At 34.7% G+C, this 24,584-nt stretch overlaps 1 protein-coding gene across 2 annotated transcripts in view; it reads right to left on the bottom strand.

The window, feature by feature from the left end:
- Positions 1-3,549: 3,549 nt before the first annotated feature.
- LOC140775561 (ferredoxin-dependent glutamate synthase, chloroplastic) overlaps positions 3,550-24,584 on the bottom strand; it is a 35,034-nt gene continuing 13,999 nt past the window's right edge. The window contains exons 9-33 of one of the 2 annotated variants that reach the window (XM_073118938.1): positions 23,474-23,619; positions 22,021-22,180; positions 21,508-21,618; positions 21,179-21,394; positions 20,704-20,861; positions 19,817-19,946; positions 17,803-17,861; positions 17,606-17,711; positions 17,161-17,257; positions 16,359-16,474; positions 16,040-16,237; positions 15,813-15,923; positions 11,895-12,134; positions 11,637-11,735; positions 10,116-10,211; positions 9,827-10,024; positions 9,673-9,747; positions 9,327-9,455; positions 9,136-9,234; positions 6,918-7,060; positions 6,729-6,822; positions 6,419-6,657; positions 6,253-6,331; positions 4,154-4,237; positions 3,550-4,073 (exon numbers count right to left, since the gene is read on the bottom strand). In XM_073118938.1, the coding sequence (XP_072975039.1) occupies positions 3,909-4,073; positions 4,154-4,237; positions 6,253-6,331; positions 6,419-6,657; positions 6,729-6,822; positions 6,918-7,060; positions 9,136-9,234; positions 9,327-9,455; positions 9,673-9,747; positions 9,827-10,024; positions 10,116-10,211; positions 11,637-11,735; positions 11,895-12,134; positions 15,813-15,923; positions 16,040-16,237; positions 16,359-16,474; positions 17,161-17,257; positions 17,606-17,711; positions 17,803-17,861; positions 19,817-19,946; positions 20,704-20,861; positions 21,179-21,394; positions 21,508-21,618; positions 22,021-22,180; positions 23,474-23,619 (3,348 nt within the window). In that variant the 3' untranslated portion in view covers positions 3,550-3,908. Of the gene's footprint in view, positions 4,074-4,153; positions 4,238-6,252; positions 6,332-6,418; positions 6,658-6,728; positions 6,823-6,917; positions 7,061-8,388; positions 8,575-9,135; positions 9,235-9,326; positions 9,456-9,672; positions 9,748-9,826; positions 10,025-10,115; positions 10,212-11,636; positions 11,736-11,894; positions 12,135-15,812; positions 15,924-16,039; positions 16,238-16,358; positions 16,475-17,160; positions 17,258-17,605; positions 17,712-17,802; positions 17,862-19,816; positions 19,947-20,703; positions 20,862-21,178; positions 21,395-21,507; positions 21,619-22,020; positions 22,181-23,473; positions 23,620-24,584 lie in introns of those variants that run through there. The other variant, XM_073118939.1, reaches the window with a different exon arrangement.

Genomic DNA, 24,584 nt, shown 5'->3' with positions numbered 1-24,584 from the left:
TATATATTTGACATACAAAAAAATTATTTGTTGTAAAACTCTTAATAATTTTATGTTAATTATATCTAAATAAAATATTATAATTATTTTAAATTTAATTAATATCCGTTTAAGATCCGATACTTTATCCGAAAATTATCCGTATCCGTTTAGTTAGAATATGGTTTTAAATTTTACTATCCGTCCAATATCCGTATTCGAATCCGTATCCAGAATAAAAATATGAATCTGGATATGGGTTGAGCACTATCCGATCCATATCCGATCCGTTTTCACCCCTAAGAGTGGCTCATAGCAATGATGGTGGCTAAAGTTTGGAGGTAAAATTAGAGTTCTAAGCTAGATATACTCTTAAGAAAATAAATTACTATAATTAATTTATTTCTATTTCTAGATTATCTTGCTCTTACTCTCTAAAGCTAAAATAATTTCTCATTACTTAGATAATTTAACAAAGCAGTCTAGCCCCTCTATATATAGAGGTTAGGTACAATGAGTCATATTAGGATTAGTCATATGGGCTTACATAACTTGAACTAGGATTTGTCTTCATGGCTTAAATAACTTAATTAGACTTATCTTAAAGCTTGTCTTCATGCAATGTGTTCTTTGGAGGTAAAAACTTGCCATTTGGATCTTTGCATTCTCCGCTGTCCCTTGACATCAAAGTACTGCTCAACTTAAAACACCCAATCCGTCGGATCACCACCTTAGTATTTTGGGAAGTCCAAACGTGCGGTTCTCCCTCGGATAGCATTGTCGGGTTCGCGAAAGATCCTTGGTTCAAGTTTGAACCTTTATGCTTGTTGATCTCCTTCTCTAAATCCTTAAGCATATCTATCACCATCTCCGAAAGAATTAACCTCATCCTCAAAGTGCCAATCCTCCTCATCGACGAAGGGCACCAGTGCCGCACGCCTCTCGGGTTCCACCACCACCGGTCTTAGGTTTTGTGTCAAAGGTGGGGGATGATGTATAGACATAAGTAAAAGAAGATTATTGACATTGACATATCACACCTGGACTTATAGGGTGTCAGTTCGGTGTGGTCCCACCACTGGTCCTTTTTGAGTCATCAATCTTCATCGAGGAGATGACGAATGGAACATGCCTCTAAGTTCATCCGCCAAGCCCATGTTCACACTTATGGATGTTGGTTGACTCGGTTCTACTGTGATCACTCCAAAGGAATCGGCCTCACGATTAGGGTTATCGTGGATTGAGTCTTCCCTTGTTAGTGTGCTCTTCATTGGTCTCTTTGTCGATGTTATCTTCCTTGTTTCAATCATTAATGGAGGGCTGAGGTTCGCCTGGCTCTGATACCAATGATAGACTACAGAACGATTCCTTTAAGATTTGGATTTATTATAGGAAGCAATCCGTGTAACCGAGGGAAAATATTTACCAAATATTTTCTTATAGTCAGAAAATTACGAAACCAAGTGGAATCGATCTATAACTCCTTGATCTATGTTTTTCGTGTTTACGCCCTTTGCAGATTCAAACTACAATTGGAATAAAAACATGATATAGTGCATATAATGGTGGTGGTGACGGGTGGAGTGAATGTTAAGGTTATGGATGATAATGCCAATGAAAGTGGATAGTTGATGTTGTTTAAGTGATAAAGATGAAGAGAAAGAAGTGGTCGTAGATTCCAAGGAAGAGGAAGGACTTGACAAACGAGGGAGATTAGAAGTTAGGAGAGATGTTTTTCTTCTCCTTTTCAATTATCTTCTCATTTAAGTAAACCAGCCCCTAAAGCAAGGACATGTAGATAACATTTGTGGGTGGTTGTTGCTACTAGAGAACGAACAAAAGGTCAATTAATTGGCATCGATTAAATGCTTGCTTGTTTTAGATTTTATGCCATGTAATTTAATTATGTATATTAGATATATATATGTATATATATATTTAATAAAAGATAGTCTCCAACTTTTCTCCTTTTTAGCCCTTGGGGTAGAAGTGGTAGGTTGGTGAAGATGGAGGAGGGAGATTAGGGTAAAGAAGATAGAGAAAAAATAGGAGGCAAGAAATCAATAATCCAATAGCATAATAATTTTAGCTTCCATCCACACTTTTATAGAGGGTAATCAATAAGCCAAAATAATAATTATTAACCATAATTCTAGTGAACTCCCGTCGATCGCGTTCAAATGTGTCCGATCGCATTCGAACGCACAAAATGCATACTCTGTTGATGCGAACGTGATGCAGACGCTTGAACGCGCATTTCACGTTCTCTAGTTTTACGAACCTAATGTAGGTGTTCGCAAAGGCGTTCGAACGCGCCCCCAACCACGTTCAAACGCGACCTACAGAAAATTTATTTTAATGAAAATAAATAATTACTGTAATAAGAAAAGACTCTAACTAAATGTATCATATAACCCTACATTACACCGCTAGTGCAAGCTTATAATCTTATATTAATCCACAGTGTCTATTCATTTATTCTAATGTATGATTATTATATATAGAGTGCGGGCTTATAGTCTCGCATTACACTACAGTGCGGGCTTGTAATAACCATCTATTAACCCGTAGTGCCTACTTATTTCTTTTAGTACATAATTATTTTATATAAAGTGTGAGCTTATAACCTTATAATACATTGCAATATGAGCTTATAACTCTGCATTACATCACAGTGCGGGCTTATAACCCCGCATTACCTTATAGTATCTCCTTATTTTCTCTAGTTCATAGTTAATTTACATAAAGTGTGGCCTTATAACCCTACATTACCCTATAGTGTCTTATTATTCTCTTTAGTGCATAGTTATTTTAGATAGAGTGTGAGCTTATAACCCTACATTACCTCATAATTTCGAGCTTATAACCCTATAGTGCCTCTTTATTTAGTGCATGGTTATTTTATATAAAGAGTGCGAGATTACTTTTACAATGTAAACTTATAACCCTACATTACTTCACAGTACATAATTATTTATTCATAATGTGGGTATATAAAATATTTTAAATCAATAGTTTTAATAAAAAAAGATATTATTTCAAAAAAATAACATATAGTTAAGGGTATTTTCATCATTGAATTTAAAACATCACTAATTTTCAATACAATTACCTTATTTTAATATCAACTTTATATCACATCAAATATAATTATTACACCTTATACTAATATTGAACTAAATATTACAATAACTTATACTAGTATTAGCCCTCTTCTTTTGGTATTAAAAATTGAAATACTTCTGCTGAGCCATATTTGATAACAGTTTTCCTAAATATAACTTCAAATATAGTATCACATATTTGCAAATGACATTATTTTTCAACTCAATTCTTCTCCATCTTGGTTTTGCCAAAATTATGAGATAAAAACTTAATTTTACTTTCAATCTGATCTAGGGCCAGCCAAAAAAATAGTCTACAAGTTCAAATTACGACTCTTCAGTGCTCAATCAACAGTAGAATTAGCTCTATGTAACTGAAACTCATACTTGATAATCCAGCTTTTTCTACTGAAAACCCAGGAGTCACTGCCGCAAATTAACAACTTCCAGATGAATAAGAAAACAATGAAACAAAAGTTGCAGTCTTGTATTCAAATGTGAAGGTAATTACAAGAGACGAAATCACTATACAGGATTGGAGAGTGCCACCACCTTCTGACTGGCAGCAGCTAAAATTTACAAGTAAAATTAGGATGCAAGCACTCCTAAGACCAGCAATGGATGATCTGCAATGATTAATCTCAAGAAGAGGAGTCTTCTCTGATAGATTACCAAGGTCGTAATCCCCTTCTTTATACCTGACTGTAGTCAATCTGGCTGCCCATCAATGAAAAGAGTTTCATTTGACAGCAACTATAAGAGTTCAATATACTCCTGAGGATAATTCAGCTGGCTAGCTACATATCCCAGAGTAATTTCATAAGCTTATGCAGATTGCAGTGTCACTCCTTGTTTAGCTACTACTCTTTCAAACTCTGCACAAGCTTCGGGTGTGTCTTCTTCACTAGGTGGCACTAATTGCCAAAATAGTGGCAGATAAGCCTCCCACTCCCCTAAGACAGCAGCGCCTTTCTTGCTCCCAGTTTTTTCCTTCCAAAAGAAATTAGAAGAATAAGTATTGGGCACATATATGAAGGAGTTATGAATTTCTTCTAGGATGCTTTACTCACCACATAGGCTTCTATCAAACTTTTCAGTTGCATCTGTCCAGCTGGAGCATTTACTCTCTGAATCTTAACAATCTCCTTATTAACCTGTTCCAACAATTCCAATTATGTGAAAAGAAAAGGAGATGTCTCATTATAGTTCATAAAATTATTGGAAGAAAATATAACTTGTACAAAAATCAAATTCTATTATTATGAGACTTGCCATCTTAAACTTAGGAGCTGATGACCAGACAAAGACAATGAATATGCTTTATCTATTTACGTCATATAATGCTTAATCACAAATCCTTTACAAAGACCAGCCAACTTATCTTTTCCGGTAAAGAAAAGAATCAATAATTCTCTGTTCTCATTCATCCACCAAAAGAAATGAATAATATGTGAGGTAAACCGACAGCTGTCTTAGGTAAAGATCATCTAAATCATGAATGATCATGTATTATGAACAGAGAAAAAACTAAAACTGACCATATTTTTGTCATGTTCTGGATTATGGCCCTGTCAATAAATTCCACAAATGTTTTGAAGAAATTGCACTTGCCAGATTTGAGTGGTCTTATTAATTCAAAAGAGTCATCAAAACCTAATACCTCATAAGATGCCACTTAGGTAAGAAAAGTATTAGAGATGCTGAACAATAATAGCAGCTGAAGCAAATAAATTGCAAATATTGCCCTAGGGATTCCAAGTACCTAACATGGGCTTCCTGCTTCATATTTTGCTTGTAGATAACTTGCTATTATTTTATGTTAGCTATGGTGCATAAACCTTGCTTCTTGATGGAAGATAGTGTAAGTAGATAATATTATCCAAGAACAACCTATTTCCTAAAAGGTTTGTCAATCAAATACATACTTGTCAGGTTGACAATTGCGTATCATGCAAGTGCCTTACCAAGAACCACAGAAGGGTTTGACAGGGCATATGTGCTACATTAGTATATCAAAGTAAACTAGTTCTTAATAGTACGATAAGAGTCTGTTTTGATCCATTATTATAGGTAATGTGGAATATGGATTCCCTCTGTATCCTTTCCTACATAATAATAATCTTAATTTTAGTGTGCTTAGACCGATTTGTCTTTGTGGCATGTACTTACGTTATGCTTCACTGCCATGCATGTGGAAATAAATGAACATGAACGATGTAGCATGCACATTTTACTAAAAAATCACATAATGAATTGAAAAACCACATGGTATGCCAATAGAGGTGCAAAAACACTCATAACTACTATTCTATTCTATTTGGTGACATGGCGACACATCTTGTTTATACTCTGAGCTGCAAGATCATTACTGCACAAGATGACAACAACAACATGAAATGAATTTTAGAACCAAAGAGAAGAAACTTGAACCTAAAAGGCACAGGATTCTCATTAAAAGTGAGTTCATTTTGGATCAATAAGGTTCAAAAGTAATGAGAAAAAATTGAATGCTATAACGCATGAAGAAAAAGTAAAAGCAAGAGAATATTAATCAATAAGAGCTACAGAAGAGAAAATTAGTCAGTGAAATACTGTCTGCAGTTATCTATATCACAAAGTATATGCTAAATATATGAGAGAAAAATTTGTTAAGGCAAGAGAAAGGAACAATGGGAAATCAATTTCAAATGTATAAAAGATGAGGATCAAAGCGCATTTGGTAAATGAAAACTAGAGCAACGAGAAAGGAGAACCTATTTCATGAGTTGATTTACTGAAAAGATACTAGAAATTAACATCTTGGAATGGTTAATATAGGTCAAGTAGGGAGGCATGCCTTAGAAAAGATGTAAACAAGAAAAGATTGTTAAGATATGATAGCACATCTACTAAGGTTTAGAGTTGTATATGAACAAACAAGATATGCAAAGTTGCACATCCTGTGAGATGAAGCTCATGGAATTCTATGAAACTCAACAAGAGGGTGATCAAAGTTTACTGCACAGATATACTAGTCACAACCTGCTAAATGTTAAACTCATTATCAAGAAAAAAAGAGACATTTTTTTTAGAACTAAAATTATGTTCATAAAGTAACATATAAGAACACATAATAATTAAAATAAATTAGAGAAGGGAGATTGAAAGTTCTGAGTCTTTTGACACTAACCTTTGGAATGAGAGTATCGTCTTCATCGAGAATATATGCTAAACCACCAGTCATGCCAGCAGCAACATTCCTGCCCACTCTGTTGGAGAAGAGAACAAAATGCAATAATTTGGTAATTAGTCTAACTAATTTCCCTAATAGGAGTGTAGAGAAGAGATATACTAACTTTCCAAGTACCACCACACAGCCACCAGTCATGTACTCGCAACAATGATCTCCAGTGCCCTCAACCACTGCTTGGGCAAGAGAATTTCTAACGGCAAATCGTTCTCCTGCCCTTCCCCGCACAAAGACTTGACCGCCAGTAGCCCCATACAGACAGGTATTTCCAACTATTGTAGCATCCTCTGGGCAAAATCCAGTATTCTCAACAGGAACTACTACCAGCTCTCCACCAGCCATGCCCTGAAAGAAAAAGCTCCCATAAGGCACAGCCTCCAAGAACACGATATATCCACAGGGAAGAATTTCACTACCTTCCCCACATAATCATTAGCTTCTCCCACCAACCGAATGTGCATTCCAGGAGTTAAGAAACAAGCAAAAGATTGTCCAGCACTCCCAGTAAATCTGGGAAACAGATAATCAAATTGTCATTCCTTATATTTTTTTATGATAAATACCACAGATTTTATTTAACGTCACACATAAGACAGATCACATACATCAGATTAAGCTGACCCGCAAACCCTGTATCTCCATATTTCTTGGCAATGACACCAGCTATACGGCCACAAACAGAACGGTCAACATTGTAAATCTTTATTGATTTAGTGATCTCCTTCTCATGCTCAATAGCCCCCAATATCTGGATAAAAGAAGATAATTAAAATGACAGTTGCAATATGGTCTGGAATTATGCAGTGTGATCTTAAAGCTAAATCTTTATAATTGGCAAGCAAAATGAAGAAATTCAGCATGCCATGATGCAGGACGAATTGAGATCTATAAAGTGATTTAAGGACTGGATCTTCAATGACTGGCATAGTGACATGACATTGTACTAGAAAAATATCAGGGAATTAGAGAGCTAAGAGATATATCCTGTAAGGACATAAATAACCTAAAATCCCTAGTGACCATTGGCAAAACAAAATACAAAAGGCATCACCAGCGAGTAAGAAGAGACTATTTGGTAATAGTAGGCTCAAAGAATGCATGTTGACTTGTAGAGAAACAAAGACAAATTCTTTCAAGGCCATGCTACTACAGTTTTCTTAATATGCTTGGTATACAGTCACATTAAAGAAGTTATGGTGAAAAACTGTAATCAACCTACTAGGATCAAAGCTAGGAAATTTAGCAGATCTCTTGCTTTAGATTATTGAAGGAGAGTTATTGAAAAGTGAATATGGACAATACATATAAAAAAACATTTATATGCATGAAAATCAGGCTAAAGAATCATAAAATATCTGTTACCGCTCTGAGGGAAATGACAAACTCTTCATTAGATAGAGAAATTGTTGCTGAACATGAGCTTCGCATGACAGATTTAAGCTTTTTCCTTGATATAAGCTTGTATTTGGTCAATAGGCAATTAGATCAAGGAGACCTTTAACCGCTTCATTTTTCCTCACTTGATATGGATATACATCATCATGCAAGTAGAATAGTATACATGGAAATGAAGAAAGAAACTAAAGGGACAAGGAATGACCTATCATAACTGGTTCTCTCAACTGCAAAAAGAGATAATATAGAAAAAGGAGAGCTGATCACGTATATGTTATAATTACAGTTTCATACATGGAGAAATTCTTCTAGGATATAATTGAACTGGCAGATATCATACAACCAAGCATATTTTTTCTGTAATAACCAAGGTCCCAAATATTGTGATCAATAAATTACTCAGATAAAATACAAAACTAAAAAATATATACTAATTTATCAATCTCTATTTCTCTCTTCCTCTTTCTTTCTCACACAAATAAAAAGATACTATTTTTCCCTCTCCCACTCTCTCCCATTCATTCTCCTTCATACTCTCTCCCACTCTCTGCCATCTCCCATTCTCACTTTAAAAGCACTCTCTGACTCCCTCTCTAATCATGTGCCTCCCCTCTCTGTCCCCTATACCCCCACTCCCTCCCTCTCTCATTCTCTGCTGCTGCTGCAGCAGAGAGGGGGTGAAAGGGGGAGGAGAGATGAGGAGAGAGACAGAGAGATGTGTTGCTGGACATCTATGTCGCAGACTTCACCAAGGTAGAAGAAGGCATGTAGTTGACTCATTTCAAGAACTCATATCGGGTGTTTCAGCCAATCTGGTCGAGACAGGTCCAACATAGGACGGAATCGTCTAATCTGGACAATCCAACCCTGAATCCAACGAATATGCTGGGATCAGGGTGGTATCGAGATCAACAGATACTGGCATCCTAGGTTATTACCATACATGAGATGATTATGTCTTGATACAAACAGAAAACAAAGTTCTTTATATCTTGTGGCAAAATTAGAACATAAAAATAATAATGAGTATTGAGCAAGATTATATGTAAATGGAGTAAAAAATTATACTAATTGTAAACCAATTTTGTACACCAGATGTACTTATTCAGGAAGTACCTAAAGAGAACTGCTTAAGAGAACTATCTGAGATTGTAGTTGAGGGTGTAGAGTAAGTGGGTGGAAATATAAGAAAATAAGATAGGACTTATCGAAGGAAAACAAGATATAGTTGTAAACAAGAATCACAAAATAGAACTTATCCTTAGGAATCAATAACAACCTGGGATGATGACTACCATGCTTGATGATTACAGTGCAAATAGAGCGAATATACTTCTTGTCATGTTCTATTAGTGAATTGCCTTTATAGAAAGTAAGAAAAAGTACAATCACATAATCCAGCAAAGCAAGTTCAGAAATGTTTTCTACCTCAGGATCTGAAAGTATGATGTCATCTAGAACAGGGCCATTAGTGTGAGCATCCTGATTCCTTATTTCAGAGCTGCTCCATTTTGGTTGGCCAACACTCTGAATCAAACATAATGAAATATGAGACAACGAGAATCTTACATCCAGAAGGGAAAACTTAAATCTAATAGCTCAACACTCAATTGTCATACCGCTAATATGTAACTGAGATCAAGGTGTTGAGTCTTTGTCATTGAAATATGTTTTGGTTTTAGTAGATCTGTTCGCCCAATTATGTCATCCAGCTTCTCATAACCCAGTTGAGACAAAACAGCTCTCACCTGAACAAACATTGAATTTCATTGATTAAATTAATATTGAGACATCTATGATATGTTCCTAATTGTAAAGAAAAATAGAGAGCATGTGATATAAAGGTCTTAACTCCTAACATTGCAGAAAGAGAGAACCGTAACTAAAAAAAATTTAAGTACAATAGACCAGAGGATTTAAGAAGCACTACTATTTTAACTAAAAAGTAATGGGCAACTTCGTTACCTCCTCAGCAACATATAAAAAGAAGTTAACCAGATCTCCAGGAACACCAGGAAAACGGGCTCGGAGTTCTTCTCTCTATAGAGGTATCAACAAACTGATTAGCAAGATAATTATAAAGAAAAAAAAAATACAACAAGAACTGTCTTGTTACCACCTGACTGGCAACACCAACTGGGCAATTATTTGTGTGGCAGATCCGTGCCATAACACATCCTGTAGCTATCATAGCTACGGAACCAAAACCATACTCATCAGCACCCATGGCTGCAGCCATAAGGACGTCAATGCCGCTCTTAAATCCACCATCCACTCGAAGGATCACCCTCTCCCTCAAACTATTTTGAATGAGCATCTGACAGAAGTATATCATGCTCATTACATGGGAAATTAACTGCTTAGGGAACAAATCCTACATAATCATTAATAATAAAAATAGAACAAACCTGATGTGTTTCAGTTAAACCAAGTTCCCACGGGCCACCAGCATGTTTAATGGAGCTTATGGGGCTTGCTCCAGTTCCCCCGTCGTGCCCTGATATCTAAAAGATAGAAAAAATTACTTGGAACAATTAGCATATTCATAATCCCATTCAAGAGAAACTTGGACTATTCATAGTCCCATATAAGAACCTCTAAATGGAGGATAAGAAATGAGAAAAATAATGGATGAGAACGCAAGTGAAATTTATCCCCTATTCTTCAAGCAATTGGCATATTAACATGTTCTGCAACTACTGCAGTGCTTGTTACCACATTTCTATCGGGGTTCACATTGTATCAAATAATTACTGACACTACCAGATTGATCCTGGCTAGACACTGAAAAAATGATGTTAAATCTGACAGTTTGTTAGATGGAATCACAACTATAAATGACAGAAAATCTACTTCAACTGCAAGGTGTCCTATAGTATGAATTATATCTGAGCAGATATATTTACATGTTACTATGTTAGTGATTTCACCAATTCAATGTCTTAACATTTTTACTCTAATAAACAATAATTTAGCGCTAATAAGAAGTCCATATAGCGCAATGTTCCATAAAAAGGCTAGGACTGCTATGCATTTTACTGTAGTGGCCCTAAATGGCATTCTTGCTTATAGAGGCCAATGTGGCAGACCGAAATTGTGATAGACTTACTCAATTACATAATTCTATGTCTTTTCTGTTAAGACCATACAGAAGTTAGATAGCTTAGGGAAAGTAATTTTATATCATATTCTTGAGACCCTGCCTTGGGCACATGTCACCCACTATCCACCATGAAACCACTTGGCCATTATGTACCAGCTGATTGCTTTTTAGAACATTGATATAGCCCAGTGTAAAACTATAAGCATATTGTGTACGAGCTCAATTATGTCTTCCAAAGTGGACAGATTGCATCAATTTGATCATGATATGCTTCCTCATCACAATCATCAGATCTTTTCAGAGAAAGAAAGGGACTGTCTTGACAAGATATACTTACCTGTTCTTTTTGCTAGGAAGGGACTATATCAAATTACTTCTCTAGGTACATAACATTGCATATATTTCTCTATTGTGAGGTATGAGCACTTGACGTTTGCCTAGAATCAATATCCAGAAAAATCCCTTCTTTGTGCTAGGAAGGTACTATATCAAATTACTTCTCTAGGGATATAATATTGCATATATTTCTCTAGTATGAGCACTTGAAAATCACCTAGAATCAGTATCCAGAAAAATTGTTTCTTTCACTTAAGGGTATTAGGTAATAATTGCTGATACACCCTAGGAGGAGTTAGCTAAAAGTATATCTAATATTAGGATCTAATATTAAAAACCAAATGTTATAACAGTGAGCAAGGAAACAAGAGCACATAAATAGATGAACGAGATAACTAGTCAAGAATTCAAGTTAAACTAAGAACATAAAAAGGAATCAGTTAAGAGTAGCAATTAGCAATCTGCTAATTGCAAGAGGTTTATCTTTTACCTGTATAATATCTGCATTTCCTTTAGCTACTCCAGAGGCTACTGTTCCTATTCCTGCCTCAGCTACAAGCTTTACAGACACCTTAGCTTTCGGATTAATCTGCTTCATCATCAGGTATATTACATGTCTATGTTAGTAGGAGAGGAATAAAGCTCATGAACTAAGAAAATCTTGATGATTTGTGCCTTCCTTCTCCAAGAAACACAGCAAAGAGGAAACTGTATGCAAAAGAATAGCTACAGGAAATGCTAACTGTACCTGATGAAGGTCAAAAATTAACTGTGCAAGATCCTCAATAGAATAGATATCATGGTGTGGTGGTGGAGATATAAGTGGAACTCCAGGCTTGGAGTTTCTTAGACGTGCTATATAGGCACTAACTTTTTTCCCAGGCAATTGACCCCCTTCTCCAGGTTTGGCACCTTGTGCAATTTTAATTTCCAGTTGTTCCGCATTAACCAAAAAAGTTGGTGTGACACCAAAACGTCCAGAAGCAACCTGAAATTATTGTATCCCAGGAAAATTCAATTCCTTGAAAACATAATCTCCAAATTTCTTGACAACCATTTATTTGCATTGCAGCAATTGCACATCAACTCTCTGGAAAAGAGAGCACAAATTTCCTTATATACAAAGAGAAGAAATGTATCCACGTATGCTCCACCATATAAAAGACAAACAAGAGTATATATTATACAAAGTACACATGATATGTATGTCCCTAACCCCCCTATACTCCCATAAAATACAAAAATCTACACACACACACACACACAGAGAGAGCTAACTAGCATACATTATATCAATGTCTCTAAAAGGAGTTCTGAGGCAGCCGTTATGGCAGAATCCACCCTCAGACTAACACTTTTCTTGCAGAAGGTGTAAAAGGTGTTTTGGCCTGTATTGGAAATTATGATTAATAAAGGCAAACATATTTCTTTAAAATAATTAATCTATTAAAAACCAATTCAAACCTATTTCTTACCCGTTCCTCAATTGGGTTCAATTAACTTATATGAAACTGGTTCAAACACATTCCTAAAAGGTTAAACTTTCTATCGATGCCCTAAATCCCAAACCTAGAGCAAGAAAGAAAAGAAGAGACTAACTTATTTGCATGAAATTTATGTTAGCTCTTTTTATGGGTGATATTGTGATATACATACTTAATTACCTAATTTTATGCCTTTTGGATTATATAGAGGTTTAATAGCTAGGGGAAAGTAATTTTATGTCATATTTTTCAAACCTTGCCTCAGGATCATGTCACCCGCCATAGTGATACAAACCAAATCAGCCTAGAATCACTACACTCGGGCGTTTGAACACCCCAGCCTAAGAGCAGAAGGGCTCCTTAGGCATTGGAATGCCCTTAACCTCGTTGGAACGCCCGATGAGGAATTTGAATGGAACTTGATTTTTTTACATGTTTTTCTTGCATAAGTACTCATTAATTATTTTAGGACATGGTTTAGCCTATAACTAGGTATCAAGGCAACCTATTTTGGTTATGCATTAATTATTTTATTGATATCTATCTTCATCTCTCTCGCTCTCTTTCTCACTCCAAGTTTTGGCCAGTTTAGCTTTGATCTAGAGATGTCATTACTTTTTTTCTCCTCAACTGATCGCCCCCTTGTCTCTAAGGAATAATCCAACTTCTCCTTCCACCCTTATTCTGTTTTATCAAGTTATCAGCACCTACAAGTTATCATTACAATCTGCCCCAGTCTACTATGTAACCTTTACCTAAGGTTATTATCTACTAAAGACCAAACCACCAACATCAACGTGTTCCTCTCGTTCGTCTAATTAATTTAGACTATTCACAAGCCCAATTCCACCACCGGAATCATGTTCTACGCTTTGCCCAAGCCCATCCACTATAATATTCCAGAATTGAAGTCAAGATCATTCATACTCCAATACATTCTTAACCAATATGTACCACATCGCATCTGCCATCCGCTGCATGCCGTGAAACTCCTTGGCTGCTGCTACGTATATGCCACAAGCTTTTTAAAACATTTCTCTATATAACAATTCATTTACATGCAAATAAATAGAGCCTTTTCATGACAATATAAGTACAATGGTGCAAATGATAACTGATAAATTTTTTCCTGATAATATAAGTATAATTCTTTAAGAGATAACTAGCTGGTAACCTGGTCACAAATAACTGACTCCAATCTGAATCCACAATTGGATAGAAATCCAATGACAGCCTTACTTGTAGCTACGTTGATATGTATTATCAATCATGTTAGTAGATACTTATAATAAGCATCCAAAGATTCTACTTGCATTTCATATATCACCACATGTTATAGAAAATAAAAATTTTTATAAATCACACTCTACATTTGACATATTTTGTGATTCACACATCCTTGAGAATTTTATAACCCGATCCCTCATTTTTTTTTATAATTCTCATTTAATATCATAGGTTAACTATTCCATTACAATATACAGAATAATTTATAAATATTTAAATTACCATGTCTTCTTTAATACAGGGGTAAAGAAAAGGGAGAGAGTGGTGGGAGTATTTAGTAATTTGGATAATATCAATTAGTCAAAATAACGTCAGAATATTAAATGAGAATTATAGAGAAAAATGAGGAATCAGAGTTACAAAATTCTCAAAAATAAGGTGTGAATCACAAAATAGATAAAATGTAGGGTGTGATTTATAAAATTCCTTAGAAAATATTCTCCATGCAAGTTAATATTAATCTGATTACTTAGAGGATCATAGCTACTGAACTGCAAATGGTGACATTCTTAAGAATTATAACCTACGGAAGTACTCAAATAAGACCACCACATTCAAATTGCATCTCTGCCATTTTGTTATTATAATAAATTGGTAGTAAACATAAAAAGAATAGCTAATAGTTATTTTCTAAGCCTAGCTAAATCTATTAAATATCTAATATGATTCGCTTAACAAAAATTTGATAGTGTGTCCAAACTTAAAGTACATCCAGAACTTTCTTGAGATAATTTATTTCCGTGGGAGAATGCCTTATAATGGTGTACAACTGCACAAATTATTTACGGCTTGAATAGAAGATTTTTCAGCTAAGTATAACTCTCTAGCATATAATTGCTGTGCACCAGCCTGCTTATAACATAAAATATACCAAAATTAATGCTTGCTATCTCCTAATTTATGTGCAAGAAATAATGAGATTCTCGAAAAGTCATAATGACAGAGAACAAATTTTCCTAATGAGCAATATTACCTACTCTTTTGGGAAATCAAAATTCATGTATTAGTATTATTAAAGATTGTTGTGCTGAAGGCATGGTTCTACCTACCTTGGCTCGCATGGCACATATTGCTAGCACGTATCTCACCAGGAATTGTTCCATTGGCACACTAAATAGTTTTGATATATCAAAAAAGCAATCTTATCATTTTTAGGAATTTAAATGTAACACATGCAATTAGATTCTAATCTTCTCATTTTTCAATTTTTCTAGGACCTTCTAAGACAAATTAACTTCAGAAAAATTTGAAGTATAAACTATATAGAATTATAGATCAAGCACCACAATGCAAAGACTCCAAATTAAGATATGTTTAATTCTTAGTGGCATATGTTGGCATGGGTGGCCATGAGGAGCATCGAGATACTCCCCCTGTACTAATGCCAATAACACGATAGATATTTGACCCATGCCGATTATGTCAATGGGTACCACAATCCATGAATAGTAGTTTATAAATTATAAATTATACCTACCTCAAACAGTTGGCGCTAAAGTCTCAGTTGTTGTTTTGTCAATGGCTATATCATACTTCCTCCTATGGTAGTTAAATGTTAGGCTCACTAGGAAAGAGGTACTGATACTTTTAAAAGTTATGGTTCATACCTCTTTAAGGAAAACGAAACTCTAAGAAAACCTGAATATAAGATATAGGTATGTAATATATATATATATATATATATATATATATATATATATATATGTCAATAAATATATAAAATTATAAATAAGTGTACACATTAATGACTACAAGTACTTTCTAGTAACTATTTATCGTAATTCACTTCAGACAGTAATTCCACAGAAACTTCACAACCTGAAGGCATGATCATTTTAATACAAATTAACTGCAACTTGGACAATAGAGATTCTCGGTGTCTGATAAATTCTGACCTGCTTGATTGCACTTGTAGCAGTATCTCCATTTTGAAGACCCTTCAGGTGAGGAAGTGTTGGTGAATACCCATCAACAACATCTGTAAGCGGGCTCCACCGAATTGGATCCTAGATAATCCAAATATACATAATATAGCAAGGTATATTACATCTAATAAAGTGAAGATATTAATTACTGTTCTACATTAAAATTGTAGCTCAAATGCAGAGTATATTCGACTAACCTCACCACCTTCACCAGAGTTGGATTTTCCTCCTATTCTGTTCATTGCTATAGCAATTGCTTCATGTGTTTCTCTTGAAATAGCTCCAAGAGACATCCCACCAGTACAGAAGCGTTCAACAATGGAAGATGCCGGTTCAACTTTGCCAATAGGGATTGGCGGACGGTCACTTACAAATTCAAGAAGATCACGGAGGACCTAAATATAGAATCAATTTGAATACAACCACAATAATTAATAAAATCTCTAGCATAGTAGAAGGAAAACGAAAATCCAGAATATAATCATTTGGTGGGTGGAAGCTGAAGCTTGCACTCACATTGACAGGTCGATTTGCAAGGTGCTGTTGGTAGATGGAATATGCATTCTCACTTTTTTGGCGAACAGCTTTATGAAGCAGTTTTGACATCTCTGGGTTATTTCCATGATATTCACCTAATTAAACAAATAAGCATGGTAAGAAAAAGACTTGATTTTCTCTCTTATGTTAATTATGAAAAAAATTTACTATGTCATAAGTAAACAAAGAGAGGAGAGAGGATGCAGATGTGTATAATACATCTACGCTTCATTACGAGATAGATTTTGCAATAAATAATTGAAAGCAATATTTTTTTTCTCTGTTCTTATGATATCCTCTATAGTCTAGATCCTCTAGAGTCTAGACATGATTACTTCAAACATATTGCAATATCTCGTCAGTCTAGATTATGCATTTATCAGCCAAAGCTTCCAAAGCGTGTTACAAGAAAAGTTTACTATAATGAAGATTTTATCTACTGTATGCTTCTCCTTGCTAAACACATAAAACTCTAAATGCCAGCAGTTATTTAATAAACAAAATCATTCCAGATCAGACATTAAAGAACAGACCAAGAATAATAGTGCATGCCAGTGCCAAATAAGTCCAGAGGTTCATTAATGCAACTTTCTTGCTAAATGACTATTCAGATTAACCTGATTCTACTCCATTTCTTTATCTGATTACAATTTTATAGGAACAAAATGTAGGGTGAATTACCAAAAGTCAACATTCATAATTCTGCACATAACTACCACTAAACTCATTTTAATCTCCAAAAAATACATTGTTTAATAATATGTACTATCATCAATGTTACCTCCAGGTCTAAATTGAATAAACCCAAAGTTTTCTAGTCTCTTGGCTGTATCTTCTGAGAATGCCTTCACCCAGAATGACAATGTTTCCCTTGCCAACTTCACAAGAAAAGGAGAGAAGAAAATCCGTGAGAAGCAGAATGTGTAAGAAACATAGTAAAATAGATTATGATCGCCTTGACAAGAATGGGAAATAAATGTATTCCAATATAGACAATGCCACTTTGTTCACACAACACCTCACTAATGTTTTGCATGTAATAAGTTAATAAATGGCCGTTTAACTTTAAATAAAATTAAATCAAGCAATGTTATGTTGCATAGTGGGATGCTGTTAGACAATTTTATGACATTCTAGGTAAAGATGCAACCTAAAAAAGTTATTTGTAATAAAGTTAAAGTGGACCAACATGATACCAGAACTTTTCCATTTAATGCATTTATTACCTCATCAAGAGTCAGCCCACCTATTTTTGACACGCTTCCACAAAAAGCAAGATCAACAACTTCTTGTCCAAGGCCATAGATTTCAAATATTTGTGCTCCACAATAGCTAAACAAAAGAAAAAGAGCAGTTAGCAAATAATATAAAAGAATACATGATTTCATAGTTTTGGCATCCAATTTATATTTTCCTTACAAACCTTGAGAGCAGCGAGATGCCCATTTTTGAAAGAATCTTAAGAAGACCAGATTTGACAGCCTGAGATATCAATAATAGACGATTAAGTAAAGTAAAATAATCAATGACAGATTCCTAAGACTTTTACATGAGATGGATAGGACATACATACAAGAGGGATGAAGAACAAATTAAAGATAACCACATAATGATTTAATAATTGCTCTTAGATATCTGCAGCAGGCTAGATATTCATTGAAGAATAGAGTATCAAAAGATAAAAGCTAGATACACCATAAAATAAATTTAGTAGTACACTAATGAGACCAAAAATCTAACCTTCGACGAGATATTTTCAGATGTTCTGTACCATTAGAAAAAGATCTACACCAGACGTATTACAACTACCAAAATAGAGTTTTCAAATAGTGTTTTTGAAAGGAATTGGCAACATTCTATGTAAAGCAATCATTAAGTTGCTGACAGATCTAAAAACCCACACAGAAAATGTTGAAGGAGGTCAAAAGGATTCCATTAAAAAAAAAAGAAAGAAGTAAAATATAGGAACTGAATTATAAAAGCCTGTTGCTCAGAATAACCTATGCTGAGACAGTATACTAAGGCCTAAAGCATTACATCAAGAAATGGCTCATGCCTCTTCTTATGGTAATTTCCAACATTGAAGTACAGGTGGGAACATGGGAGTTTCCAATGTACTTAAAAAGTTAAGACACTGCACAGGTCAATCTTAATTGTAATTATGATTTAACTTTTTTTATTTTTTTTATTTTGATATTTATAAAAGTACCCCAGGATAGATCTCTTTAGGATCAAAAATTCATACACATCAGTATGGAGAGCAGTTTCAATGCGGGTTGGTCCAACCGCCAGTTGGATGCGAGATTGGTGCAGATCTAACAAGCTGATCACACCCAAAAGAAGATACATGGGGACCTTGGGAAAGCATGATTAGAGCCATCAAATGTATGCCATTAATATTTTGATGCTAAGCATGTAACCAACCCAAGCTTTGTTCAAGTTGGTTTAATATTAATTTTGAGCCTAAGCAAAAAGATCAAGCCTAACTTGATTAATTTCAATTCAAGCCTATTTTGAGCTCGAGTAGCTTGATAAGCAAATCTGCAAATGCAAGATTATTGAGTTAAGCTTGAATTGATTTTTGGGTGGTCTATACTTCATAAAATAAATCGATAGGTAATCATATTGAATCTTATTTACTATACACACACACACGCACGCACGTGCACGCACACACATAGGTTGTGCTCAAGCTCAGCTTCAAATTTAATTTAAGCTTGATCCAATTATTCAAGCTTGGCTTGTTTCAAATTTGACCAAGTTTTAATTGAGCCTTATCGAGTCAAGTTCAATCTAAGCTCGAGCCAAGCTTGATTATTTTGACAGCCCTAGTTGGCATGCTTCCAATGACACAAACACACCAACGCACATGAGGTAGGCCCACACTAAATTGCAATCTAGTAGTATCTAGATTTGGAAAAAAATAAGCAAAGAAAGAAGAAAGGGACAAAAGGATATGAACGAGAGTGACCAGAGATTATAGAAGGAAAAGAAGTAAAGATTGTCAAACATTTTGAAGGGTACTAAAGCCTCCAATTTCTCTAGGTAAAACAAATTTAGGTGCAAGCATTCTTCTTCAAGGTTTTATTACTCCGTTCTACTCCAAAACTCTCAACCAAGTTATGGCAATCCAAATAGGATCTAACTTTGTGCAAATATGAGTTGTTCCTCTTCACTATCGCTCATGACTAGCAATTGTCTTTATGTAGTGGTCCAACTTTGTTAACAACGTTAAGCAAAGCCAGATGCAAGATGTCACTTCGCGAATGCCTCTTTCTTGTGCTAAGTAATGCGTATGGTCTAGTCAAGGGCTCCAAAATTCTTTCACCACGTGTAAAATGTTGTTGATACTAGGTGGTTTATAAATATTTAAACAATGGCAAGTAATAAAAAGAAAAAGGAAAGCATAACAATACACTAGGAAGAAATGTCCAGACCTTGCAAAAGTTTCTCTGAGCCTGCTCAATCGTCACTGTTGGCATCTTTCCATTCCGCATCATATTGACAGTTTTAGTGCTCAGCCTCCATTGCCGACAAGTCTCTAATGCTAGATATGGGCATACAGCACTGAAACAAATTTAAAGGAAATGACATTATTTCAGGAACACTACAGTTTTGTGTTAGTTTTGTGTCAAACTCAGGGATTAACATCTTTCAACCATGAATTTAAGAAAAAAAATGCAGCACTGCATTAACAACAGAACATTTTACCAACTAAATTTAAGCTAGTAAAGTCAGAAATATGCTAGTCAGTAATTATAACTATGAAAAGGAAGGTAATACATTGTGAATATTATTACAGGTGTCACTAGGATGGTACTTATGGGAACAATGATATGCACAAGCAGTTAAGCACTAAAAAAGCTTCAGTTGTGGTCCCAATGCACTCTATCTAATGTCAACTAAACACTGGACTTGAAATCCTACAACCCACTATTTGGATTAAGATGATGGGTAGCATCCAATTAGTTTTTTGTCTGTATTAACCTACTTATCCTTATCTGCATTCAAGATTTGGTCAAATTTTATAATCTGATCTAGATAAGATATAATGTTAGTTTACCCTTTTATATCTTTATAAGAATTTTAAGTTTTTAACATAGTAAATCTATGAAGCGAATTTTACTATGATATGTTTAAGAGTAAGCATCTCCATGTAACTGATAATAATATACTATGTAAGACAAAAAAACAAGAGAAATTTCATCACAGCGAACCTCTAGACGAACCGACACAATCTGCATGATTTATAAATAGTAATGAACAAAGAAGAGAATAATAATTAGGAATGTATTTTAAGCATTATTAAGAACAGAAATAAGACCTGGCTCCATATCCAATCAAACACGCAAATTGATGGGTGCTGAAACACTGAGCAGTTTCAGCAACAATGGAAGCTGACATCCGCAAGCCATTTTGAATTAAATGCTGATGGACAGCACCAACAGCTAAAAGTATTGGGATGGCAGGACGAGTTGGTTCCTGATGAAAATAATATTCATTAGTTTATTGGACTTATATCAAAAAAACAAGGTGTATAAAAGGTATGGACTAAAAAAATCACAAAATTGACGAGCATGAAAAATAGACAACTCTTCAGATATCTCAATAGAAATTCTCATTTAAATATGTATGTATATATACATATACATATATATATGTGCATATATGTGTGGATGCGTATATGTATGGACTACAAACCCACAAAAATGACAAGCATGAAACATCGACGACTCTTCAGATATGTCAACAGAAGCATACACAAATATACACACAATGACAGAGTGAAAGTTGCTCACAAGTTCGTCTGATCTGTCAGAAAGAACGAGCAATTGAGAACCATTTCGAACAGCTGCATCAGCTTTTTCACAGAGACTTTTTATTGTTCTTTCAAGTGACCCATCTAAACCCCTTCGAATATCAAAGTACGTTGACAGTACTGTAGGTTTCAGATTTGAGTCTTTCAACAGTGAATCTAGTTCACCTTCATTTAGCACAGGACTTGACAGAATTACCTGACAAGATTCCAAAAGATAAAGCATATTGATAAAATTAGCATTAGCAAATAAAGCTCATGATTGACTGAAGGAAATTTAAATGATAAAAAATTAAAAGAAAGGTTACAAACCTGAGCAGCATTCTCAGGCCCAACCTCCAAAATATTACCACGTTTTCCAATATTAACTTCAAGAGACATTACTAAACCTTCTCTGAGAGGATCAATTGCAGGATTTGTAACCTATAAACAATAACCACGACTAACATCATCGCACTACGAAATAAATCAAAAGTTGTAAAGACAATTCTACAAGTGTTGAACAGTAAACAGTATCCAAGCAAACCAAAGCAATAGCAGAAACCCCTCCACAATTAATCTCGATATTCAATAAACAGGAAAGAGATCTGAATCTATATTAGCATAGCCACAGCCATTTCAACATGAAAAAGGAGCCTTCCTGCTAAGTACTAACAAGACCTATCATAAGTTAATAAGAAAAAGAGAAAAAGACAGTATCCAATCAAAATGAAGAACCAATTTGGATAATAGAGGCAACTTGCAGGAAACTCAACAGTAGGCATTCCATACAGTTCAGTGAGCACAAAAAGTTGAATCGTGCTTTCTGAGTAACTTCAAGTATACCTGAGCAAATCGCTGCTTGAAATAGTCATAGATCATGTGTGACTTCCGTGATAACAATGCCAATGGAATATCATCACCCATGCAAAACGTTGGCTCCTTCCCTTGTGAGGCCATCGTTTCGATTACCATCTGCACATCTTCACTTGAATAGCCAAATGCCCTAAAAAACCAACACAATCAAGAGGATAACTCGCATTTATTCCAAAGGTTAAGCCAATGAAAAAAAAAAAAACAACCTAACCTGAAATGACTACACACTATCAGAAGAAAAACATCCTACAGAAAATGTAGTAGTGAAAAAATGAAAATAAAGTATACACATCTACGCATACAAGGATACGCCTAACCATCATGTATATAGTATATGCATGAATATGTGGAAAGATATTTTTTAAAGATACATAAACCACGAATGACAGATTTGAGTAGTATGCCAGCAAAAGATGAAATAATTTCCTTTATATATATATATATATATATATATGCATGCATCCGTGCACACATATACGTATAGGCACTAATATTGCACAGATATTTTCTTTTTATATGTATATATGTGTACACCTATATATAAAGAACAATTTATGAACAAATGCTTAATAGTATAAATGCTCAATAACAACTTGCTAGGCCAACCACAAGTTCTGACAGCATCATTAGCCAAAATATACTAGCTCAGATGAATATAACTTACCTGCACACTCTACACATAAAGTACATATGTGTTTATAAACAATACTTACTAAAGTTTGTTTCAATTATTTTCTTTTTAAGTCTAAAAATTTTATTTCATTTAGTTGGTATAAGTTTATAAACTCATATATCCATAAGAAATGAACACACATGGTGCTCATCAAATATTATGCAAACCATCCAACCAGGTATAAGAAATAATATATTATTTGTTACCCAGTGAACCCTCATGCAACTAACACATTTCAATTCTGATGACAGGATGATTCATGACGAAATGGATGATAACAAAATAGCAAGTCTGGGTTATCAATGGAGGAGTATTTTTCAAATTTTAGTACCAAAATGCTACCAAAATGAAGTTAATATACAAGCACAGCAGAAAGGTACAGTTTAAGATTAATTACTAATGAATTAGAGATGACAGCTTCATTCACTTCTTCTATCTAAGGAATCCATAGTTCGGCAAAGAGAGAAATTCACGGCATTGGTCAGGTGTGGCACTATCATTCACAGATGGTCAAGTGGCAATATTACAAATGGTGGGACACATTCTATGATTTTCTTCTTTTTCTGGAACATTTCTTTAATTTATCACAATGGACTTGCTCAGCCTCATCAGGAAAAGAACTCGATATAAAATTCCAGCTTGAGTTCTAGTGGTTCAGTTACATAACACTCTGAAAATGCCTTCATATAACAACTAGCTAAAAGTTGGATACTGAAATTGAATGAAGGATAATATGAAACTGATTCTTACTGCTGGTGTCTCAAAGCCATCTCATTATCCATACCAACAGATGAAAGAAAGTTCACAGGTTTTATAGAACGCATATTTTCTTTCAACCAACTCCCATATGGATTTTCTGAAGCCACTCTCTTCTTGACATCTGTATTTTCATAAACCTAAAATAAGAAGATTGGACAAGAGGTTCAGAGTCTGCAAATCTTTAAAAGAAAAGAATTATAAAGGACAGACAAAATGACATGTGTCCAGCCAGCAACTCAGTACAATTTTTTGGTGCACCGTAGAGGAGTGTTCTAGATGTCCTTACAAAGTAGCAACATTAGCATAATATTTAAATTTTATCTGGTTTATTATAAAAAGATGCAGACATCAACAGGGTACCAGACTGTAACATGGGAGAAATCCACAAAGAATATATGTAATACATTTAAGAATAAAGTTGAAAATCTGTGTGATGAGTTCAACTATTCATTTCTAGTAATATGCAGAACCAAACTGGTAAAGAGGCCAGAATAACCAAAGTACCAGAAGAATAGTTCACCACAAGACAGAGAACCTAAGATTTTGGAGGTGACAAAAATGAAATACTACTATGCATTTGTGTAAAATAGTTTAGGTCCGTGCATGCCATCATTTGGAGTGCACCCACAGTAAGGCACTACTGCCTGTTATAGGATTGTCAATCTGATGGCTGAAATTGATATTTAAAAACGAATTTTGAATGTCATTACAGTTGACTAGCTAGACAATGTCTAGATTTAACAATAAGTAGCCCAAGCTTGGATTGCATTCAAAGTTCAAACTTCTTCCTTAATAACAAGATTCTACTGAATGATGGCTAAATAGAAAGGTTCATTGAAGCTGGTAATTCTAGACAAAGATTACTATATTAATTGCCAACATGGCAAATATTTACCAACACAATGTACGGCCTACCATGGTGTTGGCAACTTGGCTTGATCAAAGCCATGAAACTCAATTGAAGGCAGCAACTCCAATGCAGAAGAATGTAAGAGGAACTATTGAAATGTGTCCCTCTGGTTGATGCACTAAGAGGGTCAAACCGATTCTTATTTCATCTTAAAGTTTTGATAACATCTAAGGAGAACCTGTGACAAGAAAA

Source organism: Typha angustifolia, chromosome 14 (genome assembly GCF_048772165.1).
Source record: "Typha angustifolia cultivar Huaian chromosome 14, ASM4877216v1, whole genome shotgun sequence".
Classification (NCBI taxonomy): domain Eukaryota; kingdom Viridiplantae; phylum Streptophyta; class Magnoliopsida; order Poales; family Typhaceae; genus Typha; species Typha angustifolia.
Note: the sequence above shows the minus strand (reverse complement) of the source record. Positions and strands in the feature narration are given on the sequence as shown.